This window comes from Stegostoma tigrinum, chromosome 14 (genome assembly GCF_030684315.1).
Source record: "Stegostoma tigrinum isolate sSteTig4 chromosome 14, sSteTig4.hap1, whole genome shotgun sequence".
NCBI classification, from domain to species: Eukaryota; Metazoa; Chordata; class Chondrichthyes; order Orectolobiformes; family Stegostomatidae; genus Stegostoma; species Stegostoma tigrinum.
In genome coordinates, this window is record NC_081367.1 from 20,148,912 (window position 1) to 20,162,997 (window position 14,086).

The 14,086-nt window shown below is 39.9% G+C and overlaps 1 protein-coding gene across 3 annotated transcripts in view; it reads right to left on the reverse strand.

The window, feature by feature from the left end:
• The window catches only part of LOC125457973 (calsyntenin-2), a 493,448-nt gene that overhangs the window by 122,879 nt on the left and 356,483 nt on the right, over positions 1 to 14,086 (reverse strand). For all 3 annotated transcript variants that reach the window (XM_048542802.2, XM_048542800.2, XM_048542801.2), the window contains 4 exons: positions 11,545 to 11,740; positions 8,520 to 8,728; positions 6,732 to 6,881; positions 4,573 to 4,758 (listed from right to left, as the gene is read on the reverse strand). In XM_048542802.2, the coding sequence (XP_048398759.1) occupies positions 4,573 to 4,758; positions 6,732 to 6,881; positions 8,520 to 8,728; positions 11,545 to 11,740 (741 nt within the window). The remainder of the gene's footprint in view (positions 1 to 4,572; positions 4,759 to 6,731; positions 6,882 to 8,519; positions 8,729 to 11,544; positions 11,741 to 14,086) is intronic.

The following is a 14,086-nucleotide window of genomic DNA, read 5'->3' on the forward strand; positions in this document are numbered from 1 at the left end:
TTCATCCAGCTTCACACTTTGTTTTCTCATATCATGAACTGTCTAATAAACTACTATGTCTTGTCCAACTCTACCTCTACCTTACCACTTGCTGTCCCCAGAACAACTCACCACTGCTGGAATGTTCCCACATGGACTGGCATCACTGGCATCCCATGCAATCTTCAAAATGTTGGTGTGTAATTGGACGAGTACCATCTGTCCCAAGCTACCCTGCATGTTTACTAATGTTTGGCCCGGATGTGGCAGATAGTGCCCCATTTGGCAGTCAGGGACAGGGAGGTCTTGTTGGATGGGGTTGTGCAGAGTCAGGATGCCCCCTTCCCCTGGGGCATGCAGTGGAGGCCATGACACCAGACCATGCTATGCTGGCCTGAGGCCACCCAGGTCCATGTCATCTCAGCTGTCTGGAAGAATGCATAGTGATGTAGGAAGGAGGTCAATGATCTTCTCCACTCTATCAGCAAAAGCGTCACCATACTCCCTCTAATACTTTACGCTACTCTGTATCTGCAGTTCAATCCACCTCCCACCAAGGCTCATGCTCTACCACTCTGTCATCTGCAACATTTTTCCTACTTATTCCAAATGAGGAAAATGAATTCTTGGAATTCCTTTAGTTCTTTCAAAAGGAATGATGATCTGTAAAACCAGTGGGGCTCCATCGGATTGAGTACTGGGGCTACAATTGTTTATGATATATGGTAATGACTCAGAGGAAGGAAGTGAATGTACTTGAAATAACTTCATAGAGGCCGGTACACCGTCACCAAGTCACCCTTTATTTACGTGTTCAGAGTACATGGGCTCTAACCAGCCAGTTCAAAACCAGTCCCTAAAATGAGGAGATACTTTGAATCTTTGAATAGGTTCAGTAAGTGGGTGAAAATTTAGCAAATGGCTTATAATGTGGGGAAATGTGAGGTTGTTCATTTTGGAAGGGAGAATAAGAATATTATTTAAGTGGAGAAAAGCTGCAGAAAGCTGCAGCACAAAGGGTCTCAGGGGAACTTGTACATTAAATGCAGAAAGCTTGCACGCAGATGTAGTAGGCAATCAGGAAGGCTCACAGAATGTAGACCCTTATTCAAGGGGGTTGAAGTATAAGAAAAGAGAAGTCCTACTGCAACAAAAGCAGAAGCTGCCGGAAAAGCTCAGCAGGTCTGGCAGCATCTGTGAAGAAAAAGTCACAGTTAATGTTTCAGATCTGGTGACACTTCCTCCGAAGTCTTACCATAACTGTACAAGGTACTGGTGAGACTGTATATTTTCCTTCTTTATTCATTAATGGGATGACGGTCCCACTGGCTAGGCAACACTTACTGTCCATCCCTAACTGCCCAGAGGGCAGTTCAGGCTCAAGCACATTGCTGTGGGTCTGGAGTCACATGTAGACCAGGTAAGGATGGCAGTTTCCTTCCCCAAGGGACATGAGTGAATGAGATAGGTTTTTCCCAACAATTAATAATTGATTTATGGTCATCGTTACATTCTTAATTCCAGATACTTTACTGAATTCAAATGCCACCATCTGTCATGGTGGGATTTGAACCCAGGTCCCCACAATGTTTTCTGGGTCTCTGGATTAACAGTCCACTGATCATACCATTAGACCATCATTTCCCCAGAGTATCTGGAGTATTGTGAACAGTTTTGGTTCCCATATTTAAGGAAAGATATCATTTCATTTGAGGCAGCTCAGTGAAAGTTCACTAGGATGATCCTAGACATGGAGGGATTGTCTTAGGAGCAAAGGCTAAACAGGCTTGGTCTCTATTCACTGGAGTTCAGGAGAATGAAAAATAATCTCATTGATATAGATTAGATTCATAAGGGATAACGGGAACTGCAGATGCTGGAGAGTCCGAGATAACAAAGTGTGGAGCTGGATGAACACAGCAGGCCAAGCAGCATCTTGGGAGCACAGATTCATAAGGGGCTTGATAGGATGAATGCTGACAGAATGCCTTCCATCACAAGAGAGTTCAGGCCCAACGGACATAATCTCCGAACAAAGGGGCATCAATTTAAGACTGTGAAATTTCTTTTACCTGAGGGTTGAGTGTCTTTGGGACTCCTTGGCACAGAGAGCTATGGAAACAGAGTTTATGTATATTTAATGCTGAGATGGATAGATTCTTGATCAGTAGGGAAATCAAGGTTAACAGGGAAATGCAGGAATGTGGACGTGAGGAATGTTGGATTAGCCACGATCCTATTGATTGGCAGAGCAGGCTTGAGGGGCAGAACAGTCTACTCCTGTTCCTACTCCTTATGGTCTTACCCCAATCCCAGAGGTCACTAATCCTACTGGACCTTTGGGTTGATTAATCACTGGCTTGGGACACCTCCCCATCTGCACTAAACATAACCCTCTTTCCTCTCCCTTAATACCTGTCCCTCTCTCTCTCTCCCTCATTGCAGGAAGAAAAACGCCCACAAGAGGGCTGAAATAGTCAAAATGGATGGTGAGCAGCACAATGTTTGAATCGTCAACCCTTCTGAGGGCCAGATACTGAATTTGTCTGCCCTGAATGGTCATCTGACTGTGTATCAGAGTTGCCATAGACTTACTGTACGTCCTCATCAAATGTTATCTTCCTTGACTTGATTGACAACCATAAGATGATTCCTGGCTTTGCATCTGTGCTAAACAGCGTGGCAATACCACGATATTTCTAGCTGAGGTGCAAGGTGCAAAGATGCAAGTTCGGGATGTTTTGAGCATCCAAGCAATTTCAAAGTGAATGAACTCTAAGAGATGCAGCCTGGTCCAGTCCATGAGCTGGGTGCATGTCCCTGAGCAGAGTGTCCTTGCTGCAGAGTTACAATGAGAGTTGTCATTGTGCCCAGACATGTAGCATAAAGTGCAGAATCATACTGCAAGGGGATCAATGATCTGCAACAGAGTTCTTAAAGGTTAGCACTTGATAGGTGCCAGTGTCCATGGATATATGTGTGTGTGTGTGTGTGTGTGTGTGTGCGCGTGCGCGTGTGCGTGTGTGTGGCTGGTGTCCATGGAGCATGCCCTGAGATGTTCATGTCTGGTGTGCAAGCAGTGAGCTGAAGTTGCCTGGTAGCCATTCTGACTTCCATGGCTCGGCGCCCAGTTTACTCACGGCAGTTGGCATGATAGAAAGCTGCACATTAATGAAAATTTGCAGCTAACAAAATAAAATTTGAAGAAGATAAAACAGAATAAAATTTGCAGTTACTAAGGCCGTTAACAAGCAATGATTGTTGTTAATAAGTAATTCGCAGCTGCCTATTGAGAAACTCGCCTCAACGTTCAGAATTTCTAAAATGCGTCAAGTCACTCCCAATATTGAAACAGGCCTCGCTCCCAATATCGAAACAGGCCTCACTGGACTTCCCACAAAATTCTCCTATCTTTCCCAGCATAGCCCAGTAAGATTCTGATATGGAGGGACTGCCTGATTAGCAAAGGTTAAACAAGCTTGGTCTCTATTCACTGGAGTTCTGTTCTATCTATTCTCCCATATTGTCACACAGCAACGAAAATGGGACTCAAAAGTTGAATCATAAAAACAAAGAGAAACAGGCTGATACTGTGAAATACTCACAGGCCACCCAGATGCTGAAGCAGCCAGGAAAAACCTTTTGAGATTCGAAATTAAATCGTCTGGTTGAGTCTTTCGTTTCACCTTTTGGACCCGGCTTCGGAACTAAACTAAACCAAACCGACTTCTCAAATATTTATAATGATTTTTCTTTACAAGAAGAAGAATTTGAATTTGAAACTGAACGGTTTCTCTCAGTTCAAGATCAGTCTTCACTTGTAAAAAGAGAATTTTTGAGGATTATCAGTGAAGTGAGTTCTGAGCAGAACTCATAATGCTGCAGTACAAGGTAGACCTTCAAAGACGATGTGAAAACATATTGCTACAGCAGATTAGAGGGAGTTTTGGCTTGTACCTCTAATCATGTTATACTAGGAAAACTAATACTGACATGAGATGATACAGGAGAGAAAAAAACATTCCATTTTCAACACTGACATATTGAACAATTCATTGAAGAAATTTAACACACTTTGGTGAATTGAACATCTGTATTTTTTGCTCAAATCTTGAACTTAATGAGCACATCTTGAAAAGATAACTATCACAGCAGATGGAATGAAGACATTAAAATAAGAATGGATTGGATTTGTAAGTATTAAGAGTCCTAAGGCTTTTTTGTTCACAATAGAGGAATTTAGCTGACAGGATACATACGCTTCCCCCTTTGTTGGATAAACATTCTTTGTCAGTTACACTCCCTAGTGTAAGTAACCTGAATTCTAGAGAATTAGAGGCGTCACAGAGACATGGAAATGCAAGTCTGTGAATCTGGCAACTTTAAAACATCCAGAGAACCTGCATACTACATATGTATAGTTTTCTTCTATTACAATGTGGAGCTTTGCTTGTTCATGAAGATCGGTGTCTAACATATTTAAATGAGGGCGAAGCTGCTCTCCCAATAATGAGACAATAGAAAAAAAAGGCACCATATCAATGCTACTGCATCAGAAACATTATTCTATGTGTTCACTGAGTTGTCACGTACCACACAATTTTTGTAAAGATTTCTCAGAGTAAGTATCACGATCACAACCCTTTCCAATGTGGCTAGTCTGAAGATCTATTCTGGTCTGCACAGAAGAAACAGGTTCACCACAGGTCTCCAGATGGATGTTGGGAAACAATACTTTACTGCCAGAGCCAGACTCATATTCTTTGCGTTTATCCCAACCTGAAAATACAGGAACAACTTGGCCTTTTACTGTACATTTCAGAATAATCCATGTGTTTGGAAACTAGGTTTTTCAGTATAGGGTTAATCCAAATAGTACAGCACAGTTAAGCATTGCATAGTAATACTGTTTCATTAGCTAAAGTCAAATGTTTATGGTCAATGTAAAGCTCAGGCAGGGATTCAAAAATGAAAACATATTACTAAGAGAAATACTGAGAAAAGGGTCACTACATTTAATTTTCCATACAAAAAGAAAAATAAATTTTGGTAGTGCAATGGGGAAGGAAGGTCCACTACACTACTGTTAGAAAAAAATTGGCATTGAATATTCAACATATAAACATCTCCTTTGAAGTGACATAGTGCATGCATTCTGTAAAAGGTTTTCACTATGGCCACACAGAACGTCTTGGAATGTCAAACTCATTTGTTTTATGAAGAACGCACAAAAGAAATCTTCCTTCACATTGTTATGCTATTTTGATTCCCCATTAATCCAACATAAACCATTTATGACATCGTAAATTGGAAAATAGGTTGTCAAAGTATTTCCGCAAGAAGTGACTCAAAGGGACTATAAAGCAATGATCCTGAATTTTCTGAATTGAAGCATAAATGAGCATTGAAGTCTACAACAGCTGAAATGCAACATAAATTGGAGATGCACTATGTGCCATTATGGATAGAACCTCTGTTGTGCAATGGAATCTCAATTTTTTGTGTTACATGTAAAGTAACAACAATATTTTACATAGAAAAAAGACAAATTTCATATTTCCAACATCAACAAGCCTAAATATTAGGAAGATCAAAGCCATTGTCTTTGGATCCCCGAAGGAACATTGTTCTCCTGCTACCAATTCCATCCACGGTCACGGCTACCGCCTAAGGCTGAACTAAACTGTGTGCAACTCTGGTTTTATATTTGGCCATGAGATCAGGTTCTGCAACATATTTCACGCTATTACTAAGAGTGCTTATTTTCATTCTATAACATCAACTCTGCTCCTGTCTCACCTTATTTACTGCTGAAACCCTTATGTCACTCAGTGTACGAATGTCATATACATCTAGAAATGACTCTTCCAATTCCATTCTTAGCCAGCCCCTTGAGTCCGCCCTTCCACCAAAGTGAAGTCATTCAAAATTCTGATATCTGTGTCTGAACTCTCAACAAGTACCACTCACCATCTTCCCTGTGTTCAACGATCTATATTGGCCCCTAATTAAACAACATCTCACTTGAAAATTCTCAACTTTGCTCTACATCTTCTATTGCCACATCCCTCCCCATCTCTTATATGACTCTCATTTTTCAGTGCTCTCTCCACCCCAAGCAAAATCTCCATGTTCCTCTAATTCTGGTCTCTTGAACACTGCCATATTAACTGTCCACCACTGAAGGCATGCCATTAGCTGTCATGGCCCTAAGCTCTGGAGTTTCCTACATAAATCTTGTCCACCTTTCTCTTCTTCTTTCCTCTTTTACAATATTCCTTAAAGTTTACCTGTTTGACCAAGCTTTTCATCATCTGATTATATATTGCCTTTTGTCAAATTTTGTTTGATATTGCTTGTCACTTTCCTTATGATGGGTCAAGGAAAGAGATTATATATAATCAATTCAAAGAGGGAATCTATCACGCTTAGTCATGTGATCTGCTAATCACCTCTTTGAGTGAGAGTTTGAAGGGAAATAAGCATTAAAGAAGCAAGTGAAGATAAAATTCAACGGTAATGATTTGGTCCCATCTGGATTTATTCTTAATACACCGTGGTCAGTTTGCAACTGAAAAATATGCAATTACAATGTTGAATATTTTAGACACACTAAAGATCGAGTATGTCAACGTTATCTTTTTGATATAATGACAACATTCATCAGATCTGTAATATTTTACATTCCACTATGATTTTCTGCAATATTTGGAAGCAGTGCTAACAATGCAAAAATCATTAAACATCCTTACCTTGCCAACCTGGCTTACAAACTGGCTTGATTTCAATGTGAACTAATACATTTTCTGCTGCTTTTTTCTGACCACAGTCATATGCTGTAACCATAAACTTGTATTGGTGCTGTTCATCGTAGCTCAACTTCTCAGTATTCCTAATGTTGCCTGACAAAACAAAAACGGAATTATTGCTTTTACAATCACACAAAAATGTCTCCTCAAGGGAAAAGGATGAGAAAATATATCAGCCTTCCCCGCAATACCAAATGTATGAGCAAAGGAAATATATTGTCATCGTAATAATTTTCAAACTTAAACATTGTTGTTAAAAACAAGTCTGTGAAGCTCAATACTTAAAAGCAGAAGGGGTGGTTTTGATAAATTTGTTCCAGGAAGTAAATCATTGGTCACAGGTTAGTTTAGACTGCATTATCATTCCAAACATTTTTTCTCTGTCTCACTTTGTTTGCTACCTCACACATGTTCACGTACACCCAATATTGCGAAAAGTAGTGAAAATCATCACAATATTACAGACAAATTATTTAACGATGTGTTACAATTAATTCATGAGGAAATTGCTGGTGATATTTTACGGTTATTAAGTGGAATCGACCTCTCCTACACCCACATCCTCACAGTGCTCCTGCTCATAGTATGAAGATGTTCTCTTTGGTTTACTCCTGTTTCACAGATTTTTCATGCTATTTTCTTCCAGATACAATCACCTATGTCTGCACCCGATTTTGCATTTCATTCCATGTGTTGACAAATTCCTCCGTCCTCTACGAGGCATAGAGTCATACAGTATGAAAACGGACACTAGTCCAACTAGAACATTCCAAACGTAATCTCAAACAGAACTGGTCCCACCTGCCTGCTCCTGCCCCATTTCCCTCGAAACCTTTCCTATTTGTGCAGTTATCTAAGTGTTTTTAAAACATTGTAATTGTGCCCACATTCACCACTTCCTCAGGAAGTTCATTTCTCACATGAACCACCCTGCATAAAATACTTGCCGCTCATGTCTTTTTTAAAATCTCTCTCCTCTCACCTTAAAAATGTACCCCCAGTCTTGAAATCACCCTACAATTGCACTTGTGTATAACCCTCATGATTATCTTCTTAATCAAGACACACCGAGTTTTGAAAGTTTAAAGAATCCCTCACTGGAATTTTTATTCACATTACCAGCTTCAAAATTTTGAGAATTAGCATTTTGAAAAACTTTGGAATTCAAGCTTCTATTACCTCATTGCACCAGGGTACCAATGAAATTTTTGTAAACAAAGGCTAATTCTGGAGGGTAGGAAAGTGTGGCAACAAATTCATATGGGAAGGTAGAGGATCAGAGATAATGGGAACTGCAGATGCTGGAGAATCCGAGATAACAAAGTGTGGAGCTGGATGAACACAGCAGGCCAAGCAGCATCTTAGGAGCACAAAAGCTGACGTTTCAGGCTAGGGTCCTAAGATGCTGCTTGGCCTGCTGTGTTCATCCAGCTCCACATTTTGTTTTCTAGGTTCAGCATCAGGTTTCTCATCTTCTCGTACAGGGAGGGGGAGAAAGTGCTGCCTCTCTGCTGAATCACTCCGAGTTCCTCGTATCTTGCCCTTTGCTCATCCTAATTTGAAGTTTCGCTTGCTCATTCATTCATTCAAGATGTGCGGCAGCAGGGAAGAAAGGAAAACACATTTAAAATTTTAAGAGGGAGACGACATGGTGAAACTCTGATGAAACAAGGGGACAGTTGCTCCACTTACAACAAAGAAATACAGAATATTTAATTTGTTGGAACTTACCATTCCTGTCAATAGCATATGGCACATCAGGTGTGACAATTTCATAAGTGCAAATCTGGCTATATTGTGGAGAGCAATCCTCATCCACAGCTTCCACCTGCAATATGTTGTCATACAGTTTCCCTTCTGTGATCACACCTTTGTATATTGTCTCTTTGAAAGTTGGCGTGTATTCATTGACATCATTCACTTGAATGTGCACTACTGCCCTGCAACCAGATCACAACACTTTTAGCTTTCCATTTACTAATGTCTTAATACTGGTTTACATCTTATTTTATGCAACAAGGATTGGACAGAAATTTATACGCATAAATCAAAATGTCATTGGGAACACTTCAGAAATAACTCTTATTTTCTATGAAAGGTTTGGCTCCACACAATTACCCAAGATGTTGCCAAGAAACAAAATAAAGTTGAACATAATAAAGCATCTTAAAAAGACAGATACTGCAATAGGCAAGAACTATTTCCTCTTAATTGGAATTTAGACAAATGCATCTCCCTTACTCAGAGATTCTATTGATGATTATGTTCTTAAAGAGAAATCCTAAATGGTGCAAGCAAGCTGAGGTTACATTTTGCCTGAGGAACACTGATCTCCCTTTGCCAGTGCTGTACAGACAATTTGTGTTAAGTATTCTAATATCAGTTAAGTCAGCCGACATTTGAAATAAAATCGAGAGTCTTAGCAATGAAGATTAAGAGGAATTTTGAATTCTTATTCCAGATCAGCAAATAATTTAGTGGTAACTAGTGAGGACAAACACAATTAAGATTCCTGTTTTCTGTTATACAAATCAAAAAATTACAAAGAATTATTTGTTTTAATATCCTTTCATGTTCAGTGGATCCTGACAGCTGCTACACTGAACTTGATACAAGGAGGCATGGGAAAAACAGGAAAACACCAGAATCAGTCAGCAGGTAAGCTAGCATCTGTCATGAGACAGGCTGTTGAATATCAATGGAGATCTCATCATGAAGCTAGTGGCACTTCTGCTTCAAATGTGCAATTTAGGTTAATTTGTACACAGTGTTGGCTTCAATAGTTTTCCAAAAAATTGATACTACTATTTTAACTGGAAATTCTTGTCTGATTTTTATTACAAAGTGAGTGTTTATTACATGGGCAGTCCTTATTAGGGACAATTTTTCACTCGGCCTTCCTGGCTATTAATGATACACTGATTGAGACTATTGTGGATAGGTCACATCTCTATGCTATAAGAAGGATGTGACACTGAAAAACGTGCACTGAAGATTTACAAGACTGATAGCATAAATGAATCAGAATTTCAACATCATGAGTGGGCTATGTAGAGTGAAAAGGGAGAAATTGTTCCAGCTTATAAAAAGAACAAGAACGAGAGGGTGTAGAAATAAAATGATTTCCAAAAGAAACAAGGGTAAAGTTTGTCAGTCAATGAGTAATTGGGGTGTGGAATGCACTGCCTGGGAGTGTGGTGGAGGCTGGTTCAATTTAGGCAGCAAAGAGAACCTTTGAAAGATTATTTGATTAAAAATGATGTGCATGTACATGGTGAAAAAGCAAGCGATTGGCACAAGGTTATGATTCATAAGCCAGTGCAGGCTGAATTGCCTCCTTATACACCAGAACACTTTTGCAATTCTATGTGTCGGTATAATTCGCACGAGACAAATTACAGGCTGGATCACTTCCCTCTTGAAAACATGTGGTTTGGGGTGACTTGAAAGGTCTAAGATTCTAAAAGGTTTTGGTGGCAAGCATACAAAAAAAATGTTTCTTTTGGTGGAGAAGAGTATAACGAGAGCTCATCATTAGATGATAGTCACCCAGAAATCCAACAGGAAATTCAAAAGTTACACTATCACCTAACGAGTGGTAAGAACACAAAACTTACTGTCACACGGAATGGTTGAAGCTAATAGTATGCGTACACTTAACCACAAACTAGATACACAAATGAAGCAAAAGGCATAGATCTGCTATATTTAGATGGAAATTGTTTTCGGTGGGCAGGAAACAATGGAAATGACTGCATGGGCCAAATGGTGTGTTCCTGTGCCATTTATCCTGCGTAATCCTATAAAAATTGTAAAATTAGATTCTAAATGACTATATGTTACTCAATACTCTGAAGCCCACGCCTTGAGCAACCGTACAACATCTGCAGCATCAGAACGGAGTGTATAGGTACATTATTTTACAACTTTATACACATCTTGAACTGCGGTGTCTATCATTTGACATGATCTATATCCATGGGTGTGAATTGTGCTAGTCATTTGCATCATTCATTTAGCATAATTATATCAAAGTTTCTTTCACCCATTCAGTTTCCAGGATGTCTTTTGAAATCTAAATCATGCACCACACAAGAAATTGATAGAATCAGAGATAATGGGAACTGCAGATGCTGGAGATTCCAAGATAATAAAATGTGAGGCTGGATGAACACAGCAGGCCAAGCAGCATCTCAGGAGCACAAAAGCTGACGTTTCGGGCCACACAACCAGCCCAGCTCTTCCCCCCCACCCACTGCATCCCAAAACCAGTCCAACCTGTCTCTGCCTCCCTAACCGGTTCTTCCTCTCACCCATCCCTTCCTCCCACCCCAAGCCGCACCCCCAGCTACCTACTAACCTCATCCCACCTCCTTGACCTGTCCGTCTTCCCTGGACTGACCTATCCCCTCCCTACCTCCCCACCTACACCCTCTCCACCTATCTTCTTTACTCTCCATCTTCGGTCCGCCTCCCCCTCTCTCCCTATTCATTCCAGTTCCCTCCCCCCATCCCCCTCTCTGATGAAGGGTCTAGGCCCGAAACGTCAGCTTTTGTGCTCCTGAGATGCTGCTTGGCCTGCTGTGTTCATCCAGCCTCACATTTTATTGTCAAGAAATTGATAGAATTGGTCAGTTTATAATCTGGCAAGCCTACACCCAGTCCATTTCCTGTACTTATAAACAATCAAACTTCTCACCAACATGTCAGGAAAGTAACAAACTGATTCTGGCTTTGTTAGGGGCAGGTTACCCACTTGTGTGATTTTTTCCAGGAAGTTCCACTAGGTCTGGCTCCACAGTCATATGCCTGGATGATGAATGTGTACTCTTTCTGAAGTTCACAGTCGATTTGACTCTTTGCACGTATCAGACCTTGCCCAGATGTTCTGTTTAACACCACAGCTTCAAATGGCACATCCTGCCCATGGATTTTAAAAGCACAAATCTCACCTGTAATAAAAGAAAAGTTTGTGTGAACTGTGTGCGATATATATTATAGGCACTCTCAATTTGAAAGAGCTTGCCAGAAGTGAAAACGATTAGTTTGAACTGTGATTTATACCGAATGTTTATTCCTCATATTACAGTCATCTGTTTCCAAATAATCAAAAATAATTGAAATTTTGACTATTGTTATACTATCAGGTGAGTTGATCATATCTAGAAGTTGCTATTTCATGAGGTCACAACATTTTTCCAATTGAGAAAGACTATTACTAGCTTACTTCAACAACTAAAATATTCCAACATCTCAATTCAAGTGTTTTTGTTAATTATTGCCTTACTTCCGTGTCTGGGAGTACATTTTAAGAGTAATTACCCTTTGTGGGAAGTTGAACTTCAAGTCAGCAGTCCCAAAACTAGCTTGAACCTGCCTTGTTCAATTCCCACTATTTAATTTGAAATAACGTTCGAACTTTATCTTTTATGCAGGTTTTGCTGTCTTAAATACATCTGAAAGATTATGTCAAAGACATTGAAGCACCAAAGATTTTCCTGCCTTGTTCAATACCTCATCAGACAGTGACGGAAGGTTTAATCCTGTGGCTCTTCATTGGATTATTTTAGTTTTCTTGTTTCTTTGTAACTAGACTGGAAAAGGTATTTGAGTTGCAGTCTTACTGGGGCCTTTTGTACAGAGTACTCTCAGTTTTAAGTTGGATCTTCTTGTTTTAGCTGGTGTGGTTCAATATTATTTTAGTGTTGATTACTGCTGCTCCCTGTTGATTGGATACATTTGGCACTGAATCTGTTCTGTCACATATATTCACTTCCTTAATGAAATTGTGTGCACCACAAGTCCGTTGCATCTAGTTCTTCCAATTTGCTTGCCCCCTACTTAGAGCACAGAACATAGAACCGTACAGCACAGGAATGGGCCCTTCGGCCCACAAATCTGTGCCAAACATGACACCAAATTAAACTAATCTCTTCTGCAAGCCCTTGGTCCATATCTCTCCATTCCTTATTTTTAAGTGCTTATTTAAGAGTCCCTTAAATGCCCTTATGCATTGCTGTCATCTGAGGAATCTGCACCGAGTTTCTGAATCCATGATAATGACCTCAGTCAAAAATAATATTGATCCTAACCCCATAACAGCCCAATCAGTATCATCATTTGAACAAATTTTCTAACACATTTCCTCAAAGGTCACAGTTGGCCGATAAAGAAAATGTTGATTGTCCAAGATTTGGCAGCATTGCCTCTCATTTAGACAATGAATTACTTTAGTTTTTTGAATTGATTCACATGTTATACTGGTACATGTAGCTTTCATGTATATTTACATGAATGGCAACCACCATTCTGTATGAAGTTTTTCAATACATCTCCTTCACTAAAGTTTCAAAATTAAGCATGAATTTAGCAACACATCACAGCATAATTTCTAGGTTTATGTCCAACAAATACGTGTGGTACTTTGAGTAATTACTTAACATGCTGACTCACGGAAGACAAGCTACACCTACATCTGTGCTCCATCTAGGATATCTTCGGATGCTTATGGCATTTGCCGCACTGTATATTTTTGGCACCGGTCAATTTTGATTTGACTAGCATGCTCCGAGAGCAATAAGAGCAGCAGTAAGCCATTCAGATCCTTGAGCCTGCTCTGTCATTCTGGATCACCACTGAACATTTAACTCATGCCATGGTGCCATGCTATTCCTATGACCCTTGATGACTCTAGAAACTAGAAAATCTATCCGTCTTGAACTTACTTAATGGCTAAACTTACACAGACCTCTGGGATTGAGAATTCCAAAGATTCACTACCCTTGGAGTATATTCTTGTTCACCTCAATCTTAAACGGCTTGCCCTTTATTTTGTGACATTCTAGACCCAATCAGAGAAAATATCCTTTTTGCACCTTCTCTGTCTATCCATTTTAAGAATTATACAGCAAAAACATCTTTCATTCTTGCAAACCCTAGAGGATAAAAGCCAATCTCCTTAATATTTCCTTATAGGACAGCCCACCATCACAGAAATCTGGTGAAACTCAGTGTCATATATAACCTTCCTTAGGCAAGGAGACTAGGGCTGCAAATAATACTGTGTAAGGTCTGAACAGTGTTCTATACAACCAAGTCATGATTTGTTTGTTCCTGCAATTGAATCCTCTTGCAATTAAGGTATTCATATCGTTCATGTTTTGAATTGCTTACTGCACCTACATACTAGCGATCAGTGATTCAGAATCATAGTCATACAGCATGAAAACAGACACTTTGGTCCAACCAGCCCATGCCAAACATATTCCCAAGCTAAACTAGTCTCACTTGCCTACTCC